Source organism: Solea solea, chromosome 6 (genome assembly GCF_958295425.1).
Source record: "Solea solea chromosome 6, fSolSol10.1, whole genome shotgun sequence".
Classification (NCBI taxonomy): domain Eukaryota; kingdom Metazoa; phylum Chordata; class Actinopteri; order Pleuronectiformes; family Soleidae; genus Solea; species Solea solea.
In genome coordinates this window covers 16,326,575-16,342,599 of record NC_081139.1, presented here as the reverse complement: position 1 = coordinate 16,342,599, position 16,025 = coordinate 16,326,575, and the positions used below count along the sequence as shown (strand labels likewise).

The window sequence follows — 16,025 nt, the reverse complement described above, 5'->3', positions numbered from 1 at the left end:
GAACACTGATCAACATTTTATGGACCAAATGATGACAAAATCTGGTTATGAAAATAATCATTAGTTGCAGCCCTAATGCTAGCATAGAGTTATTTTATGGCCTTGAGTCATTGATCATACCTAGAATTCAGGCCCATTCAGAGTGATCCAATCATGGGCAGATCGCACTAAGTTCAGGTCTGAACATTCCCAGTCCATCCTGAAGGCTCAGTTCCAACCACAGAAACCACATTTGGAGTTGGTTTGAGGACACATGTCCTCATCACCTTTCTCCCTGTCACTCAAGCTGATAGCAGACACATTTGTACAGTCAGACTTGTTGAAAACATAATTTTCTTCTTACCCAAAGGGTGCCAGATCTAATCATATGCAATCTTAATATTTCTCATCGACAGAAAATGTGGTCCAATCCCCTCTTCCACTTTTTCTGCTATGTCACTCACAGACCGACAAATCATAACCACCTTGGTAATCACAGAGCACCAAAGCTCCGTCTGGAGCAGCCGTTGCATAATCATCTTTTAAATAAATTGTCCTCTCTCCCTCTCTTTTATTCTTCTTGCCCAGCGCTCGTTCTACTACCGTCTGACCAGGGACAACAAATCTGAGAAATTCTTCAAGGTGTTTAATGAGCGCATGAAGTTGGCTCAGCAGGAGATCAAGGCCACTGTAACGGTCAATACGAGTGACCTGGGCAGCAAGAAGAAGGATGAGGAGCCACAGGACAAAGACACGCCAGCACGCAAGCGAGGTCAGGGGTCAGGGGTCAGGAGCTCAGGTCACGAGTAACCGTGTGATTATAATTTTTTAGGAAATTACACGTGGAAACCATTGAACTAGAAAAATTTACCACTGTTGGCTGTGTACTTTCTATTTTTGAACATAAAGTGCCCTACATTTATTCACATGATTATTCTGAATTAACAAGGTCACTTTTCTGAAAAAGAAGTCATTTTGACTTAAAACTGAAACTAGATTTTAGCTCCTCTGTCTCCCTACAGTACATTTTTGACTACTTTTAACTTGATCTCAGAAGGTAGAATCTGTGAATGTCTTTCCAAGTTACCTCAGTGAGTAACCCCCAGGGTCTCAAACAGTAAAAGTGGATTAAACAAATCAAAACAAATGTTTGCTTTCATTAAAAACAAGTTCTCAAGAAGAGAATGAAAGCTTCAGTTGTTTTCAAGTATCTTGTTCATACAGAAAAGAAATTTGCCAAAATTATATTTTTGGAAAAACTGAGACGACGTTTGTCAGTTATTTGGGGGTTTTCTAGTTTTTTTTCAGGTGACTGTGAAAAAGCTTGCGTAGATTTAATTTAATTTAATCATAAGTTAAATTAAATTGTGACATATTGTTGAAGCATAATCTCCCTGAAAAAATGTTCTGTGCATGATTCTAAGCATCTCTTTCATAATGATGTTTGACTCTCTGTCCTACACCTTTGGTCAGTCAAAGACTTGCCGGTGGTCGCCGTGGTGACCGATGAGGTGAAGGAGCAGCTGGTGGAGGCCTCCGCCGTCACCAAGAAAGCCTTCACAACTTACCGCCGCGAGGCTGAAGCCGAAGAGCACCAGGCAGCCGCAGATGGCGCCCCCGTCCCGCCCGTCGATAAGGGCCAGGAGGAGGGTGAGATGAGCGTCATCATCACCATCATGCAGCCAATCCTGCGCCTCATGCAGCTGCTCTGCGAGAACCACAACAGAGACCTGCAGGTCAGTCGTTACAGCTGACAGCTTTTTTTTGAAAAAAAAAATGGCCCATGACATGGTAACATTTCCTAACCACACTCATTTATACAGAAATGAAACCGAGTTGAAAATAGTCATCTTTTGCATAACTTCCTGATGTGGCTGTTTCCATATCTGGGCCGACTTGGTCTAGTTTCACGTTGAGGAGTGTGTTGTGTTTGGTAATGTTTGCTTCAGCAGGCCAGACAGAACACTTCCTTCTCACCCTGATCCCGTTTACACACCTAAGTGGTGACATGCAAATGATAGCTGCTGAATAAATCTTGCCTTGCCTCGCCGAGTGTGGTTGTGAGATATTGATTTACTGGTTGCATCCCACCACAGGCGATCATTTCACTGAGAAGATTGTGATCAGACAAGTAACTGTCTGGCTGCTGTATAGGATGCTGTATACATGCCTAAAAATAAGACAAAAGCAGAACAAGGCACCATTGATGAATTGACTCTCACTGAGGGATAAAACAGGAAAGTGTTGAAGAAGATGTGGTTAAGATTCTCCGGGCAGAAGAGAATGTGAAAAGCAGTGAAATAACAACAAAAACATTGTGCAGGAGAGATTCCTCCGGGCTTATGAGGGGGAATCTCTCCTCACTGTCAAATGTTAGCAAACACAAAAGTTCAGTGAAACTGGAAAGACGAGCAGCAATATCATCTTTCAAAAGACGGGCAACATACATCAAAAAAGACGCATAGCAGTTTAAATAATGTAAATGTATTGTACAAGTGAGTGTGTAGACATTACATACGTACATTTGCATACACAAAAAAGAAGAGGAGCAAGTCAGTAAAAATGACTAAACATCATTCAGTAGACAGGTCCTGAGTCAGTCTTTAAAATTCAAAAAAAAAATGTTGACTTATGGGTTAGCCCCTTTATACCTATTGGAAAAATGAGGGGGAGGTGTCTCGTATTAGTTATGGATGGAAAAATGTAGGACGTCGCACAGGTTGATACAGAGTTTTGAATATAAAAGCACATGTTTGACATTTATGTCGTAGATTGAGAGAGGTTGGAGCTGATTAAAAAGTGTCAAGGATTATTAAACTGTAGTAAAGAGATCATTTACCCTGGAGGCGTGTGTTTCTGTTTTCTTTGGTGGCTGTAGAGTTTGTACAGCCACCAAAGAAAACAGTCACATGTTCCATGATGTTTGTGTTATGCAACAACAAACTGCCTTTGGACGTAAATCCAGAGAGTCGCCCTCCGCTCACCTCTCTGCTTGTGAATTATGTCATACACTTCATATACATAACACCATACAGGTTGTGAATATGACAAGGGAGTGTTCAAATGTTCTTGTCTTGTGAACATGGTAAACAACCCCATTTGGAAGCAGCTTATTTATGGAAGGGGTGTGTCGTTTCGCTGTGTGGTACTCAAACACAACTGCTGCTAAAACAGAAGGCAGATAACAAACAATACACGTAGAAGGATGTCTGATGTCATTCTCTCACTCTCAGTACTTTATATTTACATTTGTAATATTTGTTTTCCCGACATCTCACGAGGCAGAATGTTGCATATTGCTCCTTTAACAGAAATATGCCCATGTTGACAAGGACAACTCACACTTTGTCTATAGGAAGACGTGCCCCAGTAAGTGATTCTATATTTGACCTTTGTCCATCCACAGAACTTTCTACGCAACCAGAATAACAAAAATAACTACAACCTGGTGTGTGAGACTCTCCAGTTCCTGGACTGTATTTGTGGCAGTACAACGGGAGGACTGGGCCTGCTGGGACTGTACATCAACGAAAAGAACGTTGGACTCATCAACCAGACTGTGGAAAGCCTGACTGAGTACTGCCAAGGGCCCTGTCATGAGAACCAGGTGATACATATGTGTATTCTCAGAACACCACCGTGGAGGCTCACACTGTGTGACATTAACCCTTAGTGTTTACGTGGCACAGATCAGTGCCGCAGGTTCACCCATGGTAAATTGCACGGGGAATAATGCACAACTCCTTAAATGGACATCCTGGGGGTGTGTGTTTATAGGTCACATATTCAGGCTTTAAATAATGTGGGGGGGGGGGGGGGTTTCGTCTTCTTATGTGTTGTCGAGTAAGTTATGATTCATTTTATATCGCATTTTCAGTAGTGATATAAAGCAGCAATAATAATTGTGCAGAAGTCACAAAATAGACTGTTTTCTTTTCTTTTTGTACACAAAAACAACCCAAGTGACCTTTGAACTGTGACACATTTCTTAATTTCACAAATTGGTGAAAGTAATTTCTTTTTTATCAGATTGCCTAGGTTGTGCTGAAAAAAAGGATATACGACACTTTATATTGCACATTCTTATACCCTCTGTATATACTGTATATTTAAAATTCTTTGTGTTCTAAGGGTTAATCATTTGTATGGAAGGTCCAGTTTGGCGAGACATTTGTCGCCACTCCATTCAAAGTGTTTTAGTCACCGTGGGTAGCATGCGTGTGTTTGTCCTTTGGCATGGATTAGCATCGCTTGCTTTTCTCACATGATGGTGACGTCTTCTGCTCCCACTGGTTTTGGGGTCATTTAATGGCAAGTGTGGAACTGGCATGACTAAATAAGCAATTGGAGCCGCAGTTTGAAGTGACAATTCCTTCAAATGTGTCGCAAACGGTGACTGCCAGGCTACACAAAGCACCGCTGTGTGTTTCTGCTCAGAGAGGCGGGAGCTGGAATTATTTTTGTTCTTTTTATTCCACTGGTGTTTATCTAGCAGCATTTTTAAATTGGAGCTACACACTTGTTCCAAACCATTTAACTGCCGGAGGCCATGGATTAGTTTTGGGGTGTGGCACATGTTTGGGAAAATGAACTGTAGTTATAGCTGGATCTGGCAGTTTGTAACAACTTCACATTAGTTTGGGAAGAGTTTGATTTCCAGGGAGGAGCAATACAGAACTTACTCAATACTCAGCACACAGCATGACTTTTTAGGAGCTACCAAACTTGAACTGACGATATGTGGCAACAAAAAGGCACAAAGACTAGTTTAATAATACATATATTACATGATATTCAAATCTGGCATCACTTAATAGTTCAATGAAAAACACCATGTTATCGCACCCCCACCCCTCTTACAACTCAACCTGCCTGTGTACTTTAATTACATTTACTGTTTATTGAACATTAAGTCAGTAATTTAGCACAAGAATAAACCAGGACTAGGAGATCAAATGATATCAAGTTAAATTAGTGGTGATGTGGTCATAAAGGTTATAAAGATGACACATAATTTTACTCAGTATCAATTACTGGGTTACATGTCTGATGTTGATCAGTGAAGATTGGGCGACATTATACATTACAGTACAGTAATATTGTAATTGGATAACAACTCTTATACCTAATACAATTTACAGCTTGTAATAACAATGTAATAGTGTGGTAATAAGGATATATTACTGCAGTAATACCATGTTATTTCCCAGGTAATATCCCTTTAGTTTGGTAATTGGTGTCATACCTTCACATAAAAAGCTTTGTGAATCAGAATCTATTATATGAAATTGAACTTCATCCTTCCTTATGTCCCACACACATTTTCCTTAGCGGTGATTACTATAGAAATAAGATGGTAATAAACGGAGAAAAACATCTGAGGTAAAACAGGCGAAGAAATGTGCATAACATACTGATTCAGTATATACAGATGTTTTTTTTATTCCATTGGCTTTTGGGGGAAAATTACAGTATTACCTCCACTAATGACTTTATGTTTTCACTTGCGTTTGTCTGTGAGCAGCATAACTCAAGAAGTGACAAACAATTTTTGATTTGATTGAAATTTTCTGGGGATGTAGGTCAAAGCCCAAAGAAGAAGCAGTTAGACTTTAGCTTTTAAATGGTTATCAACTCATTTCTCAGCCCTAGTAATTGAATAACTGGTGAGAATTGAAGAATGCCTGCTTTAGAAACGCCATCTATCTTTTGTGCTGCTCTGTTTACTGATAACTTCAACAAAACCGGAGTTGTACCCCTCTTTGTTGTCACTATATATTATGTTTATTTACTTCCTCACAGAACTGCATTGCCACTCATGAATGCAACGGTATTGACATCATCATCGCCCTCATCCTCAATGACATCAACCCCCTGGGAAAGAAGAGGATGGATCTGGTGCTGGAGCTCAAAGTGAGTTGTCATTAACGATGCTTCCATTTGTACAACACAGTCCCCTGTCCGTCACATCACATATAGCAGCTAGTTCGACACACTGTTCTCTAGAGATTATGATTACAGGTGTTTTAACACACCACATATGATAGTGATGATAGTGTGAGTGTGAAAAGGTCTGACTTGGAGAGTTGATCGTGTTTGTGACTTCATTTATTCTTTTGCAGAATAATGCCTCCAAGCTTCTTCTTGCAATCATGGAGAGTCGCCATGACAGCGAGAATGCTGAGAGGATACTGTACAACATGAGGCCCAAAGAGCTGGTGCGTAGGACATCGTTCAAAGCCACACTGCACAATAAGTAGAATGTTAGGTGACAGTCTTATCTCCGTGCAGGTGGAGGTGATAAAAAAGGCCTACATGCAGGGTGAGATCGAGGTGGAGGAGCCACAGGAGGGTGAGGATGGAGAGGAGGAGCACTCTGCGTCCCCACGCAATGTCGGCCATAATATCTACATCCTGGCGCATCAAGTAAGCCAAGGCTCTCACAGCTGTGTTTAAATACTGCAGCATGAACATATAGGTACAATACAAGGAAATTCAATGGCTTTACTATTTCTGTTTTGTTTTGTTTTTTATATATATATTTATATTATATTATTATTATTATTATTATTATTATAAATATGTATATATATATATATTTATTTGTATTTTATCTTTTATTATTAACATTTTTTTTTTTCTGTCTGTTTCATTTGCTGTGGCTGCGAAAGACATGTGACACACACATCTTCACGTTTCACCCTCAAGGCTGTGCACCGCTTAATAGCCGAGCTCAAACTATTATTTATATTAACAACAACAGTTGTTGTACTTGTCAGCCACCCCTGCACTCCTGAAAGGAAGGAACGTCCTGCATTCAAAGAAAGAGTAAATGGCACGCATTGTAGTCAGCTGTGCAACACCAGCAATGTCGCTCGAGTGTTGCACATGCTAAGTTCATACATTAACTGGGAAGCAAACGGCTCTTTGATATTTAAGAAAAAAACAAACAAAACATAATCTCTGTGGTGTCCGTGTCTTATTGATGTGTTTGTAATTGTTTTGGTGGCGCTCGCTGTTCTTTTCAGTTAGCGCGACACAACAAGGAGCTGCAGGCTATGTTGAAGCCGGGGGGCACGTACGGAGAAGGCGACGAGGCTCTTGAGTTTTATGCCAAACACACGGCTCAGATCGAGGTCAGTTGCTAGGTTTCATCTAAGTTGGGCCGTGAGGTCCTGGGTGTCGAGTTGGATTTTTGAAGTTGTCACAGTCACTGTTTTATTCCCACTACCTGACACTAAGTCATTTATACTAATTATAGAAAGTGTGAAAAGGCAGGCACGTCTAACTTCATTCAACACTGGGTGGGGCAGTTGCTATCACAAAAAAACTTTATAACATTTCAGGCCAAAGCTCTTCTTCAGACATAAAGAAATACATCCAGTTTTGCTGATTTAATAATGGCCAAAATATGTTTTATACATGGCACACAGGTCCAGTACACAGCACTGTGCAAAAATCTATTCTATTGTTGTTTTAGCACTGCTTTAATGACCCTACAGTATAGTTATTTCTCAATTATTTTATGGGAACAAAGCCAGAAAAAATATTTAGTGTGACCTATAATTAGAGTGGAACCATAATTAATGTTACTGGTAGAATCTGTGTTTGTTCTACTATTCCATGTCGACAAATATCTTCTGTGAAAAAGGTTGACGCAAGACATGCTTGAGCTTTACTTACACGTGTTGTATGTGTGCAGCTAATGTACAGCTTGATGACTTTTTAAGACCAACTTTGTCACATCACCTCGATCTAAAAATGCCATTGCTCACAGATTTGGAGAGACGTAAAAACAACAAAGTAAACAAAGGTGGTGCCCTGAGACTTTTTTTCCACAGTACCATATGCCTTTGTAATATTTGCATTGTGCAAACTCACCTTGATGGATAACTTTATAATTATTATTGTGTTTAAAAAATTTCTACCCACAACACAGTTCATAACTGTAGTTTTTACAGCTTTCTTTTTTGGCATATTCAGCTTTTACTCAGGAGTAGATATCAGCCTGTGATTATCAGATGTTAATTGTGATAATGATCAATATTGACTGTTTAGTGTAATGACCAGTGTTGACATCCTGCATAGCCACCACCTGACTTCTATTTTAAGACATCTGTGTTGTGCCATGTTCTGGCATTGAAGTGACTCAAGTCACGTGACGGTGACACTGTTTTTTCAGTGTCACTGTGTACCTTGGCATGATGACAAGTACATTGGCAGGCGTGCACGTTTTCCTGTCAACATAAAATAACTGAAAGGAATGTTGATTTATGGCTTGTGTTCTGAACCTGAGTTGTTGGTTCAGTTTATTTTCAGTCACCTGAAGTCACCTGTATGAAGTACAATTTGTAACAATATACAGTTTGAATTTTTGAAGCAGCATGGATTGGAGACACCCATATATGTTGATTTATTTACAGCCACCTTCACAATATTTACACTGATTGTCATGTCATATATTTTTCTAAAACTTAACTTACAAAATCTTATTTCATGTTACAGCAGCGTGAGTAGAAAAATTGTTTCACCCAGCTTTACTCATCTCTTTATTCCTTTCTCTCTCACATCAGAGCATGGTCTGAATGAAAAAAATGACTTAGTTTTCCCATTTGAAAGGTCCATAAAAACTCAGTTTAAAAAAAAAAATCAGTTTGAATGATTCTCTATAGATAAATGTGTCTACTTCTCATGTGTCAACGTTTTCTTGAGTAGTTAATGCTCTCAATTGCTAGTTTCAGGTCTTCTTCAATAGCAAGTGATGTAAATGTTGTAAATTATGTTCCCATTTGGTGGAAAACAGATGATAAAGCATGGTACATATGAGGGGACGCCAGTTTAATTGGCACCTAATAGGAGCCCGATGACACAGGTGAATTTCCACTTGTTGTCAGTATGTATTTGATTAAAGGGTGGGTCTTCACAGTAGAAGGTTGTTAATCTGTAAGCACTGTTCCTTATTCTATACAAAGCAGGGTCAAAGTGTTGGGGTTTATTTGCTGCCAGCGGTGACAGGAACTGTGTGTGTGATTCGTGGCTGTTGCTGTGGTTGTGTCCAGATTGTGCGACTGGATCGCACCATGGAGCAGATCGTGTTCCCTGTGCCCAACATCTGCGAGTTCCTCACCCAAGAGTCCAAGCTGCGTGTGTATTACACCACGGAGCGGGACGAGCAGGGCAGCAAGATCAATGACTTCTTCCTGCGCTCTGAGGATCTCTTCAATGAGATGATATGGCAGAAGAAGTTGCGAGGTACTCAAGAGGCTACTGGTAACACAAACACAGTTCCCTGTGCGTCTACTTCCTCAACTCTTTTTTTATTTTTTTTAGTTCCTGGTTTACACACTTTCCCAGTACATCCCTCCAGGTCCTTGAATAGAATGGAACAGAGTAGAGTAGAATAGTGATGGCATTATTTGTGAGCAGGAAGCTGAGACAAAATGTCCCTACAAGTCAATCTGGCAATTCCCTCAATTAAGCTTCATTGAAATTTCCCTACCTTTCCGTCCACATTGCAAGTGTGATCAAGAGTCATAACACACAGTACACCAAAGGACACACTGACTGATTGTATAATTGAAATGTACAAAGCGTTGAACGTCTCCCCTGACTGAATGTGTCCTGTCATGTGTTGTGTTTGCAATGCTGAAAGTGTCATTGCTGAGACACGAGTAACCACAGCAACAGAGAGACACGGCGCCAACACAAACCACCTATACACAGATGTCAGACACTGTCACTGTCAGACACATCGAAACTGTCACTCTGACTCATGCCACACACAAAACTTTCAGGTCCGAGATGAATAATCACTAACAGTAATGCAGACGAGGACTTTAACATTCTATTTTGTTTTAGGCACACTGTTTACACATTTACACATTTCTCTCGTCTTTTTGTGATTTTATTTGAATTATTGAACCCTTATTTCACTAGGAAGCCATATTGAGATTAAAATCTGTTTTAGAAGTGAGACGTACAGCCAAGACGGCGTTAGTTAGCAGCGCCATGACAACGACGGGACAACTACGTTAACAACAAATAACAGCAGAAAACACTGAGCCCAGGAAGTATAGAGCAGTGGTTCTCAAACTTACACAGTAACACAGTAATTATCGCCAATGTTAAAATACAGTGGTGTAAATAGACAAATAGCAAAGTCAGCTCCAGACTTTTCTCAGGAGGCAGATTTATTCCCAATAAGATAGTTTGCTCTGTCATCATCCTCTTCTTCCTCACATATACTTCAGACACTGGTACAGTGAAATTAGATTAAGATTATTATAATGTCTTTGGTATTTGTTAATCTTTTACTCACGGTCAAAATTCCTTTCTTTGTAAAAGAGAAATAGATGCATTCTTCCTGAGATTTTGGGATGAAATGACTTGCAAAAACATCCGGTGTTAAAGCGATTATACACTTTTACGAAACATACATATGTGTAGTATATTCCATTTTAATAAACCCTCTGTCTGACTTTCATTTAAAACTTGACTATAACTTGACAGTAGTATAATAGCTAATTATGATGACAGCAACAGTCCCAGCTATTAAACAATTAGCACTTAAATAGCCTTTTACCAATGTAACTATGAAAAATGAAGAGTCGTAACAGGTTTCCCACAAATGGCAAAATAACTGACAGCAAACGGGACATTATCTCATTTTGACAAAAGAACTTAGAACTCTGCTCCTTTTTCCTCTGAACCCTGGACGGATGGACGTGGAGAAAGCATGTCAAGCTATGTATCAGTTTATTTGAGTAACATAAGAGCATAATATAAGTTATAAAAAGAATGGCATGGACTAACAATATGTGCTTCATAAGGCTGCAAATGTCTATGTGTGATGTAGTGGATGACAAAGAAAGTTGTGGTTGTTGTTAACACTTACTTTCACTTTCAGTTTCACCGGTAACGTACACAGTAAAGTAATAACATGATAATTGTGTAGTAATAATGCATTAATAAGGAGGTAATACCATTGCAATACCATCTTATTTTAATGTAATTCCCAGTTTTGTAAAAATAAATAGTAACACTGTAGTGATATTACACTCTATACTATGTTGTTTATGTTGTTTTCAAAGTAATAGCCAGGCAATATCTTTTGATATTGATAAGTTAACATGATATTTAAAATTAATAATTACCATATTATAATATGAAGTTGAAACTATCCTCCTTTATGTCCCACACACATTTTCCTTCATTATCACACCATAAATTGGCTATTGCCATAGTAATAAAAAAGAATTACAATAATATTATTTTGGTATTACAGAATTATTACCGTATTGTTATGGTAAAGTGTTACTGTTACACCGTTGTCACCATGTCTTCTATCAGAAATCCTTGCTCTTCATAATTGTTGCCTCTCATTAGAAGGACAGTCTGAAACTGCAGAGGAGAGAATCAGCACATGCAAACTTTAGACCACATATGAAAACATTCTAACTAGAAGCTGACGGTTTTCTGGAAGACAAAGACAAAATCATTGTTTCACATGTGGTGTTTATTTCTGTCAGTGTAACCTGAAGTGTTGTGTGAGGGAGTTTGATAAACTGGATAAATTGTGTTTTGGTAGCACAGTCCATGTACAGTTGTGTGCATAGGCTGCTGCAATGTCTCTCACTCTCCCTCCTGCTTACTCCCCCACTCTCGCTCTCTCTGCATCACTAAGTAATGTGTGTCAATTTGCTTCACATGCACAGCCCAGCCCATCTTGTACTGGTGCTCCAGGAACATGTCATTCTGGAGCAGCATCTCATTCAACCTGGCAGTGCTCATGAACTTGCTGGTGGCCTTCTTCTACCCGCTGGAGGGCATCCGTGGAGGTCAGTCACCATCAGTCCGCACATTATAAACTTCTTCCCTTTAACTCCTTTACACATAGACACACACTGTTGAATTGTGTGTGTGTGTGTGTGTGTGTGTTTTAATTATGTGGATAATAATAGTGGTTTGGCAAATTACCATGTAGGAAGTTGGAACAAGTGGCATAAACATTAGCTGTACAGGAAGCACCCAGGGTGGAGCTGAAGAAATATTGTACATTCTGTATCGATCACACATAACCAGAAAACCTGTATGGCAGCGATTCATTTTTAAAAAAACACAAACAAACAACTAGGTCATCATGCATTATTAACGTCATTATTGCAGGTTGTGGAAGGACACTGCTACACCTCTGCTCAGTGACACCCTCCAGATGCAGGTGCAGCTGCAACACATAAACAAAACAAAAACTTCTAGTGACAGTGTCAAATATATCCTGCACAGATTAACCTGAGACATTATTATATTCTAATTGTTTATATTATGTTATTATTATATTATATATGTTTTTGTCATTGGTCAAGACTCTCTAAGTCCAACCCTTCTTTCTCTCCCGGTCATATTTCTCTGTGCTAATAATAATGAGTAAACCCCAAAATTGTCTTCATAAAAAAAACAAATTAAATGCAATGTTGTGGCAGCCACACCAATGTTCCACAGTAAATGGCCATAGCTCTTCAGCGACGTTTGGCACTTTTCTGTGCAAAAGTCTTCAACCAAGTCTATGGCCCCCACGTGGAATTCTGAGTAATCACCAAAACTCTACTGGCACTTCTACAGACACATGATGTGTCCAGTTGCAATAAGCATTTATTCAGTCAACTGACAGGAAAAATCTGTGTCCCTGCTGGCAGCCATCTTTTCACCCAGGTTACACGTTGCCCTGCCATCTTGAGCTGTGTCAGCACATTCAGCCATTGAATTTGAGGGAATTGGTTTTGAAAAGTCCTTGAATTTGATGAACCAAGGAGTGGGAACCCCGTGTTACTAAGGGCAAGAAGCCATTTCTGAGCATAGTAACATACAACCACACTTCACATCTGCCTCATGTCACCTGTTTTAACCCTCAAGGTAACCATGAGCAACACGAGCACTTTTTAATTGACAACTGACTCATCTCAATTGTTTTCCTATAAGACATATTGTCCCCGATCATCGCTTGACGTGACTCGAGTATTTACATTCCAGCACCTGCAATCATACACTTGTGTATTTATTGTAGCTGGCATGTGATCAGATCACACACACGGTAAGATGTATCATTAGTGTTGCACTAGTCTCAAAAGAACATTTTGTGCTCCTGTCTTTGTGGTTTGGGTGTAGCCTCACACCTCCCTCACCAGAGGTGAAGGTGACATGAGAATGTAATCCTATCTGGATCTTAAACTACAGCAACGTCACAGAGAGTAAAAATGGATTTGCTCTTAATTTGTTCTTTTCATTGTTGTGTGTTTGTGCCAATATGGCCATTGTTGATAGAGATTTTCTAATAGACACCTCCACTTTTAACCAAGTGTTGCAGTGCTTTTCGCCTCACTGTGGTCCAGTTTGGAACGGTGAACCAGATCTAGCTTGCATTTGCACCACACTGTGCGTCGGCCAGACACCGTTGGTTGTGCCAATCTTTCAGTATACCAGCACAACACGTGTAGTTCTTTAACAAATTCAATGAGGAGGAAGAGCATACAAAGAACAGTCAACAAAGGGAAACAACAGAGGCCCCAGCTGTTCTGTGTTCTTTCTTCATGGCAACACAAACAGCCTTGAATCCTCGTTCTCTTGTTCCAGATCATGCAGTGGACTTCCGTTGAACCACTCACAGCCAGACTGCCAGCAGACATCTCATGCTTGTTTTTCGGTGAACCTTTAAAGTGGTTTAACATGTTGCTGGTTGCTTGTTAGGGGTTGTCACTCATTTATGTTGCAATCAGGTTTACCCCAAGGTCTGGTCGTAACAGGTACTTTTGACAACTTTTGTCTGTGAAGATGTGCATAATTGCGCAACGTATCATACCGAACCGAACTGCACCACTTGGTGGAAACAGGGCGAGATGGTGGACGACAAAGGCAATCGTTGACTACACATAGCCTTATTCAATAACGGAAATATTGTTAACAATTTTAAAGACTGCTCCATTTATTTTAACACTGAAACTACAGGTCCTGTCAGATATTATGATACTTTTTCCTCTTTCTCTCATGTTCCTTTCTCAGTCAACAAAGGAAATAGGAGCTGTTTGCCATCATTATTAATAATTAGTATTAATTACAAGTTTCTGAGTGTGACACGAGGAATACTGCTATTCTGGCACTGACATGCTGGCACACAGTTTTGGCTATTGTGTTCGCATTCATTGTGGACTAGAAATTGGTGCATTGCAATTACAAATTTGTGAGAAGTCCTTTGAATTCTGTTGTCAGCTTGTAATGAGGCTCCATGCCACCATGGCACGCTGCCAAAAGCTCGATTTTTTTATGGGCCCACAAAAGTGCCCTTGAAACGCCTTTCAGATAATATAACGAAATGTAGATTCAGATTAAATGTAGTCTGTAATAACTTCTTTAATGGGATCACATGTGATTCCTTCTAAAATAAAATGTCTTCATACGTTCAGAACAGTTTTTGTACAGTCTTATACACATGTATATATATATATATATATATATATATATATATATCGTTGACTACATATATATATATATGTAGTCAACGATATATACATATATATACTATATATATATATATATATACATACCACTTTTTATAAACTATAGTTAAGTATGTAAAAAGCACATAAAAGCAAACAAACAGAAAACCTTGTTGTCAGTGAAAATAAAAGTGTTGATGTTTTTACCTGGAAAAAAACAGAGGCTGATTTAGCTTCTTTGTGTGGGTCAACACGTTTCACCTTGCTGCCCACAGCCTATTAACCTTTGGTCATTCAGGTTCTGTCATGTGACTTATATTTAGAGATTTAAATTGGAGAAACTAGGTCACATGGTCACATCAGAGATCAGCAGAAACTGATTCACAGGGAGATGTCGAGGTTTCTGGTAGGAATTCCTGCATGACAGTGGGAAAAAGTGACCGTGTTTACATAGACGGTGTCAGTTTTCAGTTAGTTTTTTTCTGTCCCCTATTTGTTTCATTTTTCCGCACTTCTCCTTGAGGGCAGTATTTGTGAGGATGTGAAAAGCAGTCGCCATTAAGGCCTCCATTGTTCCAGTGCAGAGAAGCAGAGAGAAGACACACATTGTGATTCGCATAAACTTTCAATTGTTCTGCCTGGGGTCAAATGGCGAGGTCTCTTTTGTTTGAACTTCCTCACAGTGGTGTAGAGGAGACAAAAAAAAAGAAAAAGAAAGAGGTCGTTAGCTTAGCTCTTGAAACTCCATGTGGTTTCTCGTGTCAAAGGTCTTGTGAGAGCTTAGCATTTCATGTCAGGTCAGGCCAATCAGTGCAGGATGGGAGAAGTGATGTTGAAACCAGTCATCAAGTGAAAAACAAAACAACTTATCCACAGTTTAGTTTGCGCAACAGTGAATAATTAATGTCACAATGTGAACAGGGTTCATACGAGCTCAAACATCTCCTGTTAATATTCAAGCCAACTGTTTGAATAAACGACTCCAGGGGACTGTTATTTATTGCAACTTTGACAATGACACTTTTGTAGCTTAAATGCGTGGTTTGCAGAATTAACAGGACTTACACACAAGGGAGGGGATTTTAATCACATTTATTCGCCAGCCTATTGTGTACATTTACAATTAACAAACGTGAGAGGACAGAGATGAGTCAAATGTAGCAAAGAAAAAGGAGGAAGGAAGAGAAACATGGAAGATCATTCATATAACAAAAAATATACAGTACCAAGGGGTTATGGTGCTTAAATAAACAAATAAAATGTAAATAATAGCAGCAGGTTTGACAGCAGCACCTATAATAATTATGCTGAGATCATTAATATGACTATTAGAATTATTTCTTCCACCATTACTGCTACTGCCATGACCACTTGAACAACTACTACAACAGCAAAGACTAATTCAAATAATAATATCATAATAATAATATCAGGTCTTAATCTGGATCCAGCAGCCTTGGATTCACATGTACCCTAATTGGTGAACAGAACTAGAGTGCATGTACTGTATATATCCATTGTAACCTCTGGGAGGTTTATTTGAGGAGAGACTGTGGTTGG

The 16,025-nt window shown here is 39.4% G+C and overlaps 1 protein-coding gene across 11 annotated transcripts in view; it reads left to right on the top strand.

Annotated features, from left to right (window-relative positions):
* Window positions 1–16,025, top strand: part of itpr1b (inositol 1,4,5-trisphosphate receptor, type 1b) — a 102,053-nt gene that overhangs the window by 66,211 nt on the left and 19,817 nt on the right. For 7 of the 11 annotated variants that reach the window (XM_058631221.1, XM_058631213.1, XM_058631220.1 and 4 more), the window contains 9 exons: window positions 568–751; window positions 1,453–1,715; window positions 3,386–3,586; window positions 5,782–5,892; window positions 6,102–6,197; window positions 6,271–6,405; window positions 7,008–7,115; window positions 9,039–9,270; window positions 11,694–11,816. In XM_058631221.1, coding sequence (XP_058487204.1) covers window positions 568–751; window positions 1,453–1,715; window positions 3,386–3,586; window positions 5,782–5,892; window positions 6,102–6,197; window positions 6,271–6,405; window positions 7,008–7,115; window positions 9,039–9,270; window positions 11,694–11,816 — 1,453 coding nt within the window. The remainder of the gene's footprint in view (window positions 1–567; window positions 752–1,452; window positions 1,716–3,385; window positions 3,587–5,781; window positions 5,893–6,101; window positions 6,198–6,270; window positions 6,406–7,007; window positions 7,116–9,038; window positions 9,271–11,693; window positions 11,817–16,025) is intronic. The other 4 variants (XM_058631218.1, XM_058631216.1, XM_058631223.1 and 1 more) reach the window with 1 other exon arrangement.